The 16,630-nt window shown below is 39.0% G+C and overlaps 1 protein-coding gene across 1 annotated transcript in view; it reads right to left on the bottom strand.

Annotated features, from left to right (window-relative positions):
- Positions 1 to 16,630, bottom strand: part of LRRC7 (leucine rich repeat containing 7) — a 136,199-nt gene that overhangs the window by 49,061 nt on the left and 70,508 nt on the right. The window contains 2 exon segments of the mRNA XM_065655878.1: positions 687 to 761; positions 4,304 to 4,367. Of these exon segments, the coding sequence (XP_065511950.1) occupies positions 687 to 761; positions 4,304 to 4,367 (139 nt within the window).

The following is a 16,630-nucleotide window of genomic DNA, read 5'->3' as shown; positions in this document are numbered from 1 at the left end:
CACCGCGATATTTCTGTGCTTGATCTCCAGCTGGTCTCAGTATCAACAAGTTCCAATATCGGGGGCTTTTTTCACTAACAAAGCACTCCAAAAGTGGCTATTTGGACAGTGACTGAAAATGATAATTTTCTGTGCAAACATCCTGCTTAACACAAAATAAAAGCTGAATGAAATCTATTTATGACAAAAGCCAGACACTGCTCAATGCAAAAAAATGAATTTTGATTAACAAAAGTGCTTTCTAGAGGAATATATCTTCATTCCGCTGCCTTAGAATTGCTTTTAGTATAATTGAATCCGTACACCCCAACTGGGGTGTTTTTAAGTTTGTTTGGATTACTTAATATTTCCTCTTCCTTTTTAAAACACGTGTTTTTTATAAAAGTGCTAGTTATTGAATGGTGACTGAGAAGGCAACAGGAAATAACTTCCCCTCACAGGGAAAACTACACAACACTTAAATAAAACAGGCAATCCCCATTTTGACACTATCATGTAATAACCACACTTAAAAGGTTTTCGTATGCATGGCTATACTGAGACTTTAATTTCTTGATAATGATTAATGACTATATGAACTAGGAATATGTATCCACTCAAGAAAATGCACATGCATTTATTTACTGCAAGGTAAATAGTTCACTATATCACACAATAATTTCAATACATAAAATAAATGTTCATACCCCAGGTAGTACTTGCAAAGAATTATTGTCCATCCACAACTCCCTTAGATTTTGTATTTGTTCGAGAACCTCAGGCTGAGGAAAAGAATATAGTATTACGGACAGTTAAATAAATCAGTATTTTTTTAGTTAAATATAATTAAAAAAAAAAAAAGATTCCCTCTTCACCTTCCTGTGTTTTACTTTTAATAAACCACATCAGATTTTCAGATAATTAATGACATAACAGTACGCTCATTTCATTTCATTTTACCACTGTTGCTCTTTTTCAAAACTTGTAAAATTTAAGAATCCATTGGAAAATAAATTAATACAAAGAACAACCGTTTAGAAGTTGTTCTGCACAGTCCCCTGGCAGGATGCAATTGATGAACAAGGCAGATGAGAGAAGTGAGAATTGTGGAGCTCCAGAAACAAGACACTGGAAAGAACGACCCAATCTCGTCCTGCAGCACGTGCTGAACTCTGCATTTTGCATGATTTATAGTCTTAAAAATAGCTTAACAGGGGCATATTCCTGAACTCTCTCCAGGATATACCACATTGATGTACAATTTAATGCCTGCAATTGTCATATTCAGTAGTTAAAACAGTGGTATGTAATGATCAAGTCTTGAAATTACAATATTAAACTTTAATGGAAGATGTTCGATTCTTTTCAACACTGTAGGATATTAGTGAGAGAAACTGAAAAAGGCAATTCCCCAACTCATTTCTCATTCAGTCCAGCTGTGAAAACCAAGAATTCTCAGGTCACGAATACTTCCATGTTCCAGCCTAAGCAGTATTTTTCTTTTTCATGAAACACTCGCAAGTAAAACAAGACTTAGGATTTGCCTTGGCTCTGTAAAGTTGTAGAGTTTTTTTGCGAAGTCTGAGAGGAATGGATATGAAATATTTCATTTGGTAATGACTCAACCAGATGCTGGAATTACTTCAACACAGTAAGAAACCAGTGTTTCTGTTTAGCACCATGGGACCTCCAGAGAGATCGCTGATTATCTCCTGTGGTCCAGGTTCCCTGGAATGTTGCAATTCCCATAAGAAATAAGATTTTCCAGTCGCCCAGGTCACATGAAACGCTAGGGGAGAAGCTCTGGATGCATCCTCGGGTAAGAAGGAACCTGCTGAACTGGAGAGCCCAGCCCCTCTGTTTCCATGTTATCGCATAATGTGTTTCTATTAAAGAATGATTAGTCAATAGTTTGAAGATAATTTATTTTGTCTTGACTAATACTGTTGAAATTTTGTTGTCCTTCAATGGTTAAAACCACTTCTAATTTCCAGGCTAAATTAATTAACGGTCATTTTATACTATTTGTTCCTGTGATGACTAATGATTCTTCATTTCTCCAGAGTGTTCGCTGACTGAGGTTATTAGAGATAATAATAATTTCCCCTCTCTACTGTAATTTTCTTTTAAATCCCTCTCATTAGGCAGTCGCCCTTCTCAAAGGCAACAGCCCATTCCTACGTTGTACAGATTACGGCTTGAGTTGAAATTTCTTGAGTACGGACTATGGCAATCCGTAACGCAGATGAGATCTCAGTAACGTTTCAGTAAGTGGTATTAAAAACCTCTTAATTTGTCTCTGTTAGAAATGCTTCTGCTGACACATTTTTGCTAAAAGCATATTACACTTTATCTTCTTTCCCTTTTCTCCCTACCTTTAACTATTTTCTTCCAAAGCCCCCTCTGAAGCCTGGCTGCTGACCGCAGACTCCTGGAACTTTTTGCCGTTTTTTGACACTTGGAAGATTTCAAATCCTTGCCCCACACCTCGTGATTTAAAGCCCCAGTTTTCTGGAGACCTGGACACAGATGACTGATTCCCTTCCTGCATTCCATTACACTTGAATACAACTGCTAGTGAGGAAGTGAATTTCTATTTTAGGAACAAATAACCTATCTTCTGATTTGTGTAATCTTGTTTCCAGAACATGAATGAACAGAATTACTTCATTTTTGCAAGTACCTTTCTGCCTAACCCATGTCTACTGCTCCAGATTGTCTGTATGAAGAGCTCAGAGTCCTCCAGGCAAGGACTCTCAAAGAATTAAGCTCTTCCACACCACCACAGTGCCAGGCAGTATTTTTCTCCAATACGAATGAAGGTTCTATTGAAGCTCAAATCAGATTTTCAGAATCCATGACAACAGGACCTTTGGATCCTTTTTCCCAGGTGATCTTGATCTAAACTAGCGCCACTTTCCTACGGCGCCTCTGCAGACGCAGATGGACGCTCTTCCCTTGCCTCTCAGCCCAGTTTGCTTCTGGCTTTTGATTCTAGTTCACACATTTTTTCCTGAAAAATATGTCAAATCAGAGACTCTTGTCCTAGTACCAGTATGGGGTCACTGGACTCCCGATTCCTCATCCTTAGGGCACAGTAGGTTACAATGGAAAACATAGGATGATGTTGAAGTCACTTAAAGACTACGAAACCAACCCACTCCCCAAAAAGACACAGTCTGAATTCAGGAAGCACGCACATATTTCTTTTGAGCAACTTTCCGAATACCACTTCTGAGGATTTTTATTCTATTTGTCTACACAAAAGATTTCTAATATCAATTCAAAAAATGAGTTAAAACCATCCATTTTCTCCTACATAGCACTATAAATCAGTAAATATTAACAGGTTTATAACCACAACAGAAGAAGACAGCGCGCTCTCTATAAAGCAGACGCAGAGTCTTTGCTACATCTTTCTACTACTAGACGACATTTCAAACTTTCTGTAAAGTGACATTATCTTAATTTTAATTAAAGCTGCAGGAAGTATCATCCTCATAAAATTGGACGCCCTGATTCAGCAGCACTATTCTTACTAATTGTTCTTCTACAACTCTGGAGGAAAGACGGTCCAGCTGACGGTTTAACAGGCACTGGACAGGCACACACAGACATTTATCTTGACATCAGTGCAACAGTGGGCGTCACAGTTTTCATGTGGTGTCCTCCCAAACAGCCCCAGCAGCGCCAGGTCTCAAACAGGATGAGGCAGCAGCTTTTCAATGTTTTGTTTCTCTCCTGCAGGATGAGGTCCCCTTAAAAACAGGCTCGATTTAAAACACAGTTTAAGCACCTCATACTGTTTCTGAAAAGTGCCAGTTCCTGTAGGTGCAGTAGAAACACACCTAAAGGGAACAGCAACTTGATTATTTCTGTACTGAGAGTGGAGAAAATCCCCAAAGCTGCTAAATCTCAGTGAACCTCATTCTCATCTTAGAGGTGAGTTAGGGCCAGAAACTGCTTTCAGAGGCCAAAATTTACTTCTGCTAATAGCAATTGGTAATATTTGCAGGAAATAATGATAGACAATAAGAAATTAATACATAATTGACACGAGTATTTATCCCGAGACCGCCACGTTGCAGTATTCCAGCAGCAGCAACCAGCGCAGAGTGAGAATCAGCTGTGACCTTGACCTGAGCCCCAGAAGCCTGATGTAGGTGTCGGTTTTTTATCAATATTCACGTCACAAACTATGACACATCTTCTGTTCTACAAGGAACTGTGACCACAGCACAGTAATGCCTTTTCAGTTTAATGCCCCATGCACAGAAGATCCCAAACACCCAGGCTTTCTATGAAATAATGGTGCATTTCTTACCAGCTCCGAGAATTCGTTATTGCCCAGATCAAGCCTCTCCAGTTGTGTCAGTTTGTGCATTGACCTGTAACAGATAATATCCAAGATGAGATTTTTACTTGCAAAATGTCAGTCAAATTCTGTTTCGATAAAAATAAAGCTCAGATGAAATTGTTATTGCGGAAAGAATCCCATCAGTTTGATGCTGATGCAAACGTGAACAATATACTCCAGGTTTAAGACATGGGCGGAAGATCTTGAACTAAAAAACCAGCAACAACTATTTCAGTAGAAAAATAAACACAAAATCTGGTATAATTTTGTATAGCTGCTCAAGGAAAATGAGCCATGTTATATTTATAAGCAATTGAAAGTAATATATACTGTGACATTTTTGATACAGATTTATAAATTCGTTTCCAGTTTCTTTATAAACCACTAGAAAGTGTTTTGGGTCTTCACAGTAAAAGCTGCTGAAGGAATAATGAAAATATTTTATGAAGATAAACCAGTAAGTCTCAGTATGCGAGAGTATCTGGAAGGCTGGGGCGGCTCAGGAGGCGCCAAACGTTCCGCCAGCACAACACCTGGACACGGCCAGAAAAGGGTTCCACTTTATCTGTAGTCTCCATAAAATTAGAAAGAACAGGGAAACGCGTTTTTAACCCCTCTGGTGCTCTAACTGCACTGTCATTCCCTTTGGAAATGTCTTGCAAAAGCTGACTGAGATTTTACACATCCACACCTTTCCCTGAAAATAACGCAAACATCCCAGAAAATGTTTATGTTTGGTCTAACTTACTCTTCCTAAAACTTTCACTATTGTGTCTTAATTGATTTGTTATTTAGTTTAGATTTCTCATATTTAGGAGTATGATGCCTTCACAACAGAAAAAACACCCCAGGAAATGCAACACGTTGTTAACAGTTTGTGCAAAGTTTGCACTCACAGGCAGTATTGCAATAGTAATTTTGACTTTATCATTCTGCATTAAAGTCAATAACAGCTTCTAGTGATTACGACTCCCCAGATCCCTGTTAAAAGTGCTCAAAATCCCCAGCCACAAGACTCAAAATACCTGAAACTGGAACTGGGAACTGAGCTTATTGTCCTTCGTTATTTACAGATCTAATTACTGTTTATACACGCCTCGTATTATAGAGTTTGAAATGTGAAACTCTGAAATTCTTCAAAGAGGAAGCGAATGGTAATTAAGTTACAATCGAGTTGGTAAAAACTTCGGTATTTCATACTATATTCTAACTTTGAACTAAACTTTTACATTACAAAGTTTGGTTTGTACTACTGTAAACTCATCGTGAAAGGCAACTTTTAAACATTACTTGGTGTCATTTTTACAGTCGGACCCAGAGTTTCAGAAACGGTAACATTTATCTGGAGGCAGATTAACTTCAGTCAGCTGGTAGTATATCAAAAGATAACGCACACTGCCGAATGTACCCAATGGAATATTAGATGTTTTATTAGCTTGTGATATTTTTATCTCCTTCATGTAATTACTTAGATTTTTCTTATTAAGAGATTCATTATATCTTTTTATGTGGGGTCATTTTATAAAGGTGGAGCAGGAAAGGTGCAATTATGAGTAATGCTCAGTTAAATATTCATTGCTTAAGTGATGTGATGTAATATAATGGATGTGCTAATAAAACGTGCAGCCAAAAACTTCACATAAATCTTTATCCATATCGCATTTGGATCTATTCTGCCATCCAAAAGTACCTGCAGGAGTTACATGGAGAAGACCTGATTCTCGGCTATTGACGTGGACCTCACGGTAGGTCCAGACCATGGTGGATCTTTATTCTATTGTTTTTAAACACAATAGTGGAACATGGTGCTCAAAAAACTACAAATGCATGAAAACCAGCACAGACACATGACTGAATATTTGGTGAAAAATTAACATTGATCACAATAGTTTTAAAACATTCACACTCCATAAATTATAACTCACGCTATACAATTCAGTGATATTAATATTAAATATAAATCACAGTAAGCACATCCATTGCCCAGCATAACCTTCTCATGTTCTTGTATGTTTGTTTTTGCTGCCTTCTTTACAAGCTACTTATCTACACGTTGTGAACGCTTCAAATAACCAGGAAAGTGTTTTGCCTTTACAGTTTAAGGCAAAATAAATGAGTGTACTGCCATAAATTATTTTAATGAAATCATGGTATTCTTATCGAAATCCCAGTTTTCTGACCGATGGGAGATGGTGATTAGGCAAAGGTTTATTCAAACCGTCATTCACAAACTTCTAATCCCATCTGAATTATTCCCACATACGAAGAGCTGTATCCACAAATAACAAAAGTATCTCTAACAGGTAAAAATTCACGAATGAAAAGCAATTGTGCCAGAGACACAACTGGATTTACACAATGAGAAATACAAAGAAAGAGGTAATACAATACCACTACACGATTAATGCATGTTTTTTTTAGTCGTAGTTCTGCAAAGATTGGACTGAGAAAGTCATAAGAGCTATATGTAACAACACACAGAACTATACTTTCATATGAGTTTCTGATAAATGGATACCACTATTCTCTGAGGAAATAAAAAGCAAATAAGGGCAAATGTGTTGCCATTATCGGATTATCTGCTGTATTAGTTTCAAATAATGTTTTCTCACACTATTGCTGTACACAGTAACCTTTATTTCCAAGTTGTTAAAACATCACATTTGGGAGTCTCTTCCAGTTTCAGTATTTTAAACCTTGCAATGTACCTTTAAATTCATTAATTAATCAGTTCAGAAGTCCCACCGTAAAATTAATACTTCATGTTAACAGTTCAGCTGTTGCAGAGTAGTTAAATCTTAACCAGAGCTAAAATCTTGACATGACAAAATCACAAAGAGCTATTAACTTATACTGTACATAATGGATTACAAGGAAAACTCAGTGTTAGTTTTCAGTGAATATCAAATAATGTATATCATTTCTAGAATATAAAGCATACGTGGTGTAAATCAAAGGACCACAGGGGTAAATTAATCCGTCGTAAGGTATTGAATTTATGTATTATCCAGGCTTCAAAATAACAGAGCATGTTTAAAAGTTGATTTTGATGATACAAAATATTGTTACACATGGACTGAAATATATAACAGAGAAAATTCTCCAAATAATGTATATAGTATCTACAATAACGCCTATTTTAATTTAACTACAACTATGCTGGAGCCACTGAATGCTCTGGGGTGATGGGAAAGACACTCGCCATCTTCAGCCCTAAGGGGAGAAAAATCAATTCCAGTGCCCGAGAGACAGAACGGCTGGTGCAGAAGGAGTGTACACACAACCAACGCGTCTGTGGCACGGAAGGCTTGGGAGACTTCACCTAATTCCGTATCGAGAGCCTAAAATAAAAAGCACCACAAAGACAAAAGTCCTACATACAGAAACTGGAAATCAAGCTCTTACGTGATTCAGTCATAATAAAAACACATGGACACTGGATTTCAGAAAAAATTGTTTGCTTGCAAATGTAAGGATTTAAAAAAAATCACACCACTGACTTAAAATATTGCCTTCCATATAGGATCCTAAATTCCCATCAGGTTTTTTTTTATGGTGGAAAGGGATCAAAACTCTAAAATTAATCCTTTATTTCAGGACCCAGTTATGAATCACTGTACAACTGGAAAGGTTTGCTCAACAGATTGTAGAGAAAGGTGAAATCTTCATAGTTTTGACCCTCGTTCACACACAAATTTCTTTCCCAACACAGCTTTCAAATGGTTGGGGAAGGGCATTCCAAATTTCAGTTCAGATCCACTTCTGCTTAATTGAGTGCATAAACAAACAGAATGCAGAGAAAATCTCATGAGCCAGTGCAAAGCTCCTGGCAATATCAAGACTTTATGAATAAATTTTTTATCCTTCCCCCCACCCCCCCAACTCCTTTTTTTCCTCTTTTTATGGTGCATCCACATTCTGGATTCCTCTGCCTTCCTCCTGATAACGTACACAGGCACAGCGTGACCCTGAAATGTCCCACTTTGCTTAGCAATCACCACTACTTGAAGGATCCCTTATATAGAAAACTGAAAATTTAACTTAACGTTTGGCATTTTCTACTTCGTGATGTTTATCTCCGAGAAACCTGGAGGAACACTGTTCAGAAGATGCAAGAAAACATGTGCCCACCTGCAGGATTAAATTCCCGCAGCTAAACTACCGCCCCTCTTCCAGAAAGCAACGTGTGTTTCTTCACCTCGCATCCCTCTTAAAACGCTGATTTCAATGGACGACTTGAACATACGAAATTCACCTTTGCAAAATTTCCAAGTGTATCTAGTTTCCAAGTGTATCTAGTTAAAAGCATTCAAAACACAAGTAACAGCAAACATTCGGCTGCTCTGTCAGTGAACGTCAGGATTAATATTCCTTGAGGGAAGCAGGAGCTTCGGCACATCGGGGCCACAGGGGAAATACCCCGCACAGCCACTAAACCTTGAGCCAAATTCACTTCTAGTAAACGGTATGTGGCTCTGATGAGATCAATGATTTTGCTATGAGATGTCTGCATTTGGACAAAGAAACACAATATATTAGTAACATAGGTGACATAATGCCAATAATAATTGCTCTGTGTCCTGGGACAAATACACCTGTGTACCAATGATCACCCCGGGACCCGCTGCAGTTCTCTAAATTCAAACCCAACTCATTTTTAACCACTGCAGTACTAATCAACTTGAACATATTATTAGATGACCCTCCAACGATGAGCACCTGGGATCTGGGTCTCCACCATCCTGCAGACTGAAGAAGCAGCTCTAAGTTCCCCACTACTAAAAGTTGACTAAAAATAATCGCTGTTTCACCATGACATACAATTTAGTATCCCAATCTCTAAGGAACTGACCACATGATTTACGCTCCTACGTACTAGTTCCACGTGGACTGAATGGATATAAAGAGAGACCCAGTTTTAGCCCGCAAGACTAAAAACGCAGGTTTGGTCCTGTTTTCCCATTTACTTTGCCAGAGAGCAGGAAGACGACCTGACTTCAGATAATGAATAATTAACAGGGACGAACCAAGTTCAAATGGTGCTAATGAATATCTGATGATTAAATGTTAACTGAATCAGCTAATTCAAAAAACAAGAGTAAAAGAGTCTTACTCTCAAGACAGGTTCCTTATTTAGTAGTCCTTTTGATTCCTGTTTCTACTGAAATATGGCCTAAAGACAAGACAGCGTGAAGTCATATCAAAACCAGCATTATTTCTAAAGGGAAAGCCAGAGAAATAAAATCAGGATGTGCTAGAAAAAGACAAGGATGAATCTGAGATGAAAAAAGCTATTTCTTCTCCCAGAGTCTCCCTTGAGACACGGCCAAAAAAATGCCACTCCAGCCTTTAGACCACAATAATTAAGGCAAATTTTTTAGACAAGTTTAACACACTATAGATGTTGGAAAAGAATTCTTACAATAAGAAAACAGTATAATAGATTCTTCTGCATCTTCTCTGAGGAGTGAATATATTCAGTTTAAAAAAGCCTAAAGGGAAGATATGTAGTAGTAGCTGCTTATTAAAATATTGGCAATATTTTACTAATGTACTGCCAAAGTAGTAAGTCTTCTGGAATATGGTTTATTAAACTCAGCCAGAGTTACTATTTGAAGAAAACAGGTCATCATGAATGGTGAAAATATTTGTAATCTCAAAGTGTGGGAAACAGTTTACATCTTTATCATAAACTAGGAAGAAAGTGGAACGGCATTTCAAAAAATAGCAGCCTAAAGCTCAGCTTTTAAACCTATATTTAGATGCCTCTGGACAGATTTTCAGCTGATCTAAATTCTCTGTTCCACTGACTTCAACACACTTAAGACAACCTGTGATTTTTGCAAATCCACTTCCTAAAATGGGATTTTTCAAGTGCTAAGGATGTTAGGAATAGAAATGTTATTGAAGTCAATGGGAATAATGGTCTTAAGTCACAAGAATGCTTTTTACGACACCATTTTCAGGTTAGTGGAAATAATAATAATCACTTTTATTCAGCAAACTCCCCATCCGAGAACAGGTAATGGATTGTGACATTTTCAGTGTCTGAATATCCTTCTGAATCTTTAGTGGCTCATTCCTGCTGAGATGAAACTGCAGAAACAAGCAAGGCCGCATCTGCCAACAACACAAAATGTTGATATTTCTCTTAAAAAGTCAAAGAAAAGTGGTCTTGAAATAGGGAACAAGAGCAAAACAACTTTACCTGACAGTGTTACAAACAATATTGTGATAAAACTCCAAGGATGGAGATCACACTGAGTGATCCATGCTGGTTTTCATACCAAGCGATGATTTAAGAGGAATGTCAGCATTCAGCACACACACCGTGTCTCTGCAGAACTGACTCATCTCTATTATTCTGCTACTTTCTCAATTTGTAATAAAGTCTGAGATACAGAAGGGCAGAAGAGTTGAACTCTCCCCAGGTTTAGATACATCCAATTTGCAAACTTAACCTCTGCAAAACATCTACTGTTATTTCATATGTATTCTGCCAAGGAAGAATCTAGTCTCCCTCGCTTTATATTATTTTAAAAACAAATTACTATGTTCTTTTTACACAGTTTCTGTGGTGACGCTTAGAAACCTTGACCCTTTGATCAAGTATACACAGCCTCACGACTTCCAAGAAATAAAAAGCACAAACGAGAGTTACAAGTAATTTCAACAAATATGTGTTTCTGATCATTGCAAAGAGAACAGGAAAACCTCCACCACTTTGGTTTGTCCGCCCGACGTTGCAGTTGCAGGTAACTGGCACATCATTTGGTGCCATCTACACCGGAGTTTGGTAGTGGAAATAATTACAATTTTGGCATTCACAGTGCAGCCCGTAATATTCTGGCTCATTTTTCAGGTATGAAAGAGTTACAGTATTGCTAGGTCAGGGAATATAAGAAATAACAACTTAATTTTTTAAAAAAAATTTAATCAGTTCTTAAAATAAATTAATAAAGAAATAAATTGCCTGGGGGGTGGACGGATAAAGGCACATGTGTACTCCCCACCACCACGTTATAGAGCCGCTACTTTCTATGGTTTTATCTCTAAATTTTGGGGGAAAGAAATAAATGGAAAGAAAGAACTTGATAGAATGTTAGAGAAAAATGTCAAATTTTCACACTGCATTTAGAGAAAAAATAAAAGTACACTTGGAATTCAGAGAAAAACTCAATTTGATGAAATTTCATAAGGGTGAATTCTTCTGGGTGAAAAATGGGATTCTTTGTCTCCCCCCTTGAGTTTTTGTTACAATATATATTTAACTGTGAAGCTGCAACAGATACTTTCATTATATATTCACCAAAATTGTTTTCACACCTTCACTCATTACCCAGAGCATCCTCCTTCTTTCCATTTCTCTTTGAAGTATTATTTATGGGAAACTTTGGATGAGACTGACCTGTGCATTCAAATTATTGGAAGAAAACGTATTAATTGCCCTTCATCAAGGAAGATATTCAAGCATTGACAGTAAAAATATTATACAAAAATAGGAAGGTTTATTTTTCATACAGTTTTGGAGAACCACTTTTGTGGAACTAGGATGCCCAGAAGTCCTGTTATAATGTAACTAGTGGCAGTTAAACCCAAAGATTCTTTACAACTTGAGACATTGGCAGAAAAAAGCAAACCAGAAAATTACCAACTTTACATTATATTGCCTACAACAGGTAAGTTTAAACAATGATTTTCCAAGTAGTCTGAATGTGACAGCAAACACTTGTTAGCAGCAATTCTCAGAAATACGACTGTGTGGCTAAAACATATTACCTGTATTTTCACAGAGTTATATTTTATTACAATCAAAGCCTAAAAACATGCAATCAAGAGTAAAAAACTGTTCCTTACATTTTAAGGAACCAATAAACATACCAATATAAAGCAATACAAGCAATAAGCATACCAATATAAAATGGCTAATTTTAACAAAAGAAGAAAGAAAAACAGCCAAACCAAAACTTTATCATCACCATCACTTCCATAAAGTCCCTGTATTCCCGAGTCAAACCAGGAGTAAAATTACAGGTATAAAGTATTTTGGCAATGCAGGAAGATTGCACTAAAATAATTGCAAACCAAGGGGAAAGAGATAATTGGAAAATAAGTCTTAGAAATGTACTGATTTGAAACAACGCCGAACAAGAGAACAACACATGTTCAAAGGAAGATCAAACTGCTGGTCAACACAAAGAACCTTACAACGTAGTCAGAGCATTTGTGGTAAAAAATTACCATTTCTGGTTGATTTCAGCCAGTTTGCTTAATAACCACTAAAATTTGCTTGATGCGGCGGAATGCACGTCCCCACGCGTGCTGCTGTCAGGACACCCACAGCTGGTCCCCCTGGCAGCGGGGGGACAGGGACCAGCCCAGGGCCACCTCCACTGCTCTGCACCAGGGAGACCCAGCCCCAGCCAAAAGTGCTGCTGCTGTCCTTCAGCTCAATGTAGAGTGACGGGATTTAGTCTTAAAAGGAGGAGGGAGAAGGTACTGATGACTCTGATACTCTGGAAACTTCTCATTTGCACCTCTCATGGCCAGGTTAGCCTCATTTCTTCTTCTGCCTTTGTCCAGGCAGAAATAGTTCTCTCCCAAGTTCACAGAAGGGTTCACGTTGCAGGGCCCTTCCCAGTGCCCCCCTGCCATGGGCAGGGACATCTGCACCAGCTCAGGTTGCTCAGAGCCCCGTCCAGCCTGGCCTGGGATGTCTCCAGGGATGGTTCAGCCACCACCTCTCTGGGAACCTGGGCCAGGCTCTCACCACCCTCAGGGCCAACAATTCCTTCCTCATGTCCGGCCTGAATCTCCCTCCTTTAGTTTCAAACCATCACCCCTTGTCCTATCACAACAGGCCCTGCCCAAAAGTCTGTCCCCATCTTTCTCATGGGCCCCTTTTAGGTACAGAAAGGCCGCACTAAGGTCTCCCCGGAGCTTCTCTTCCCCAGCTGAACCCCCCAGCTCTCTCGGCCTGTCCTCCCAGCAGAGCTGCTCCAGCCTCGGGTCGTTTCTGGGGCTGCTCTGGCCCCTCCAGCAGCTCCACGTGTGTCCTGTGCTGGGGACCCAGAGCCGGGTGCAGGATCCCAGGTGGGATCTCACCAGAGCAGAGTAGGGGGCAGAACCTTGGCTCCACGTGTAGAGACAAACACCAACAGATCTCCCCTCAACTCGCTTCCTTAGATTAAGTAACACGTTATTTTAGGCTCTTCCATATAGCACACTCTGCATTCATTATATTTCCTATCAGATGAGGACCTCGTTTAGCTGTTTCTCACCCTCATTCCATTGGAGCTTTTCCAAATGAAGCCTCCCTCCCTCGTTTTTTTATACAATGTCATAAACGCCTCTTTGTGCTAGTGAAAATACTTTCACAAAGAACATTTAACATTGTCATTGCTCTATTAGACCAATGACTCACAGACATTTTACATCCTACTAATACGTTCGTGTCTTTTTTTTCCAAAATGATTCCTGATTAAAGAACTCCTAATTTATAACATAAGTTCCTCTTAGTCCCACGGTACATGACCTCACACGCTGTACTATTAAATTTCACCTAGTTTTTAATTGCTCTTGTCTTCAGAATTACATAGTTCTTCCAATTTTAGAGACTGTACTTGAGAACTCGATCTACAATTGTTACTCTTCACAAAGCAAATTGATTCTCAGCAGTAGCTGAAGACGAAGAGAAATCTTGTTTTCCTCTAACATCAGCTACTAGGGCTCTACCCCTTTGGTAACATGTCCTTTGTACATTATTTCCTAACAGCAGGGTATTGCAGGAAAACAATAGCTGTAACACCTACTGTCAAGAAAACCAAAGAAGAGATGAGAAGCCACAGCTTCAGTTGGGAAACAGTGAGTCATTAGGATGAATACAACAAATACAAGTATTTTCTCATCAATTACCAGCACCTACAGGTTCTCAGACACGAGTGACTCACCACTTACAAATGCAGTTTCTCCAATTTTTCAGTTTTACAAGTCTCTATTGAAAGAAATCCCACAAAACCCTGAAGAGGTGTTTTCTTCAGCCCAAACAGCTCTAAGAGCAAAGATCATACTAAGTATTTTATTTTACACGATTTCTGAAAAAATACAGGCAGCTGCCTGCTGCTGAGTGCAAACAGCACAGGTACAGCTTCCAGATTCTTACTGAGATATGAAATATTCCTAATTGCTCTCAGGGATTCAACAGGATCTTGATATCCCAAACCATCCAGTTTAGGGGTGGCAAGTCTGCTGACATTCGTTTCTATGAAGAGCAATGAATATTTATGACAGAGATTTATCTCAGAAAATATAAAATTCAATGCAAATTAATGAGCTTCAATTGGAGTAGTAACCAGACCAGGCTTAAATACAACTGCTGGATAAATTAAAAGGTTTTTGTTGTTACATTTGAAATGTGCTCAGAAAATTGCTTTCCCAACCGAGCTGCAAATTTAGCTACTAGATTTGTTTGAAGAATTGGTGATTGACTGCAATGACTGCAATAACTCTGCGCTGTCCTGACACAGCCACAGATCCTCAGCACGCAAACAAGCAAAGTGATGAACATCAGTGAGGAAAACCACCTCTGAGCTTTGTCCATGTGCCACAGTTCCTAGAACGCTTGGCCAAAAAAATTAGAAAAATTGGTAATTTCGATGTGGAGTTGGGATAAATTACGGACTAGCTAGTCTAGACCAGACTATTTTTTAAGACCAGAAAGTCAGAATGACTTTTCCCAGGGCAGGACAAGGACGGGTCTCTGACACCAGCAGTCACATCGCCAACGGCATCCAAACCTGCGCCCTCCTGTCCCCCCGACCTTCCTGTCCCACTCACACTCTGCGCATTCCCCATCCCCTCCCTGCACTGACCCGCACGCTGTCCTTTCGCCTACCGCTTCTTTTGGGGTTGGTTTGGCCACGTTGGTTCCCAGTCTATGAGATGACTGGCTATAGATATATCACATGTGTGTATATAACATATATACGTGTATGTACATATAAGTGTATATACACACATATAAATAATATGTATCTATGTCTGTCTACATAATGCACAGTTGTATATAGCCTTTACATGTCTCTGCTTCTGAAATACGCCAGTGTGATTATGCTAGGAGATCTTTTAGGCTTTACCGATTCCCTGTTCGCTCCTGTGAGGTTCTTCCATCAGCCTGAGTATCCCGGTTCCTCTGAACACCGAAGCAATGGCACGGGTCTTTATTACCAATGCACAAACCAAGTTATACTCAAACTCTGGGAAAACAGTCAAGACAGAAATGAAAATATAGTCTGTGCTAATGTGAAGTCTGCCTAATATAACTGCCTTATCATTTACAAGTGAAAAAAAAAAAAACCCAAACCAACCAAAACCAAAGACAACGCCAGGATTGAACCAGCTGCCCTTTGGCAGAAGGACAATAGCAATATATACTTTTCAATATTCTGGACTTACATCCAATTTGAACGCTAACTCTTGGTTTTCAGTTATTTTGGGAGAATAGCGGACTGTATTTGGAAGACGTACTGTCTAACAGTACACTTATTACAACGAAACATCCAGAAAATGGTCCCCGGCCTCAAATAGCCGTCAGAACCGAAGCGGTGGAAGCCGAGGGCTGGTGGAACACCGGGGCTGCAGCTGCTGCACCATTTCATTGACTCATCACCATGTCAAGCTGTTTCTTGCAGCGTGGGCAGCACAAACATGACTCCTGTATCGGTACCCACCGTGAACTTCCATTCAACTAGTTTGAAATAACTTTCCAGAAAGAACTACTGGTAGGAAAAGGTTTACTTTCTCTGCTTTGTCTTATACTGTTCTTTGTCTTATACTGTTTTCTTCAAAGAAAAAACACTGCTTTAAAAAATTGCTATAAACAGACCGATGTCCCACACAGGGAAATATACAGGTCCTATAATGCCCCTCACAACTTGGAAAATGCTTAAAATTAAAATCCAAAGAATAGTGGAAGCCAAGGAGATCTGATGACTACAAGAAGGAGATTTTTTGGTTTGGCATCCCTGTGGTCAGGCTGACACAAACAGCAGTGCTTACTGCCTGAACTCCTGCACATTCAGTAAAATCCACTCACCAAACAGTGGGAAAACACAGTGGTATTGTACGTTCATTTTTTTCTTATAAACTTGAGAAAAAACTTTCAAGTGAGGTGTCTTCTGTTTCACCAGACGACAAGTACAACTGCAATCAGTGGTTGTTACACGCTGAACCCAGAGACGCTGACACGTTCACTGACATTCCCGGCAACACCTACACAGATAATAAATACTGAAC

The sequence above is a fragment of the Caloenas nicobarica genome, chromosome Z (assembly GCF_036013445.1).
Source record: "Caloenas nicobarica isolate bCalNic1 chromosome Z, bCalNic1.hap1, whole genome shotgun sequence".
NCBI lineage: Eukaryota > Metazoa > Chordata > Aves > Columbiformes > Columbidae > Caloenas > Caloenas nicobarica.
Note: the sequence above shows the minus strand (reverse complement) of the source record. Positions and strands in the feature narration are given on the sequence as shown.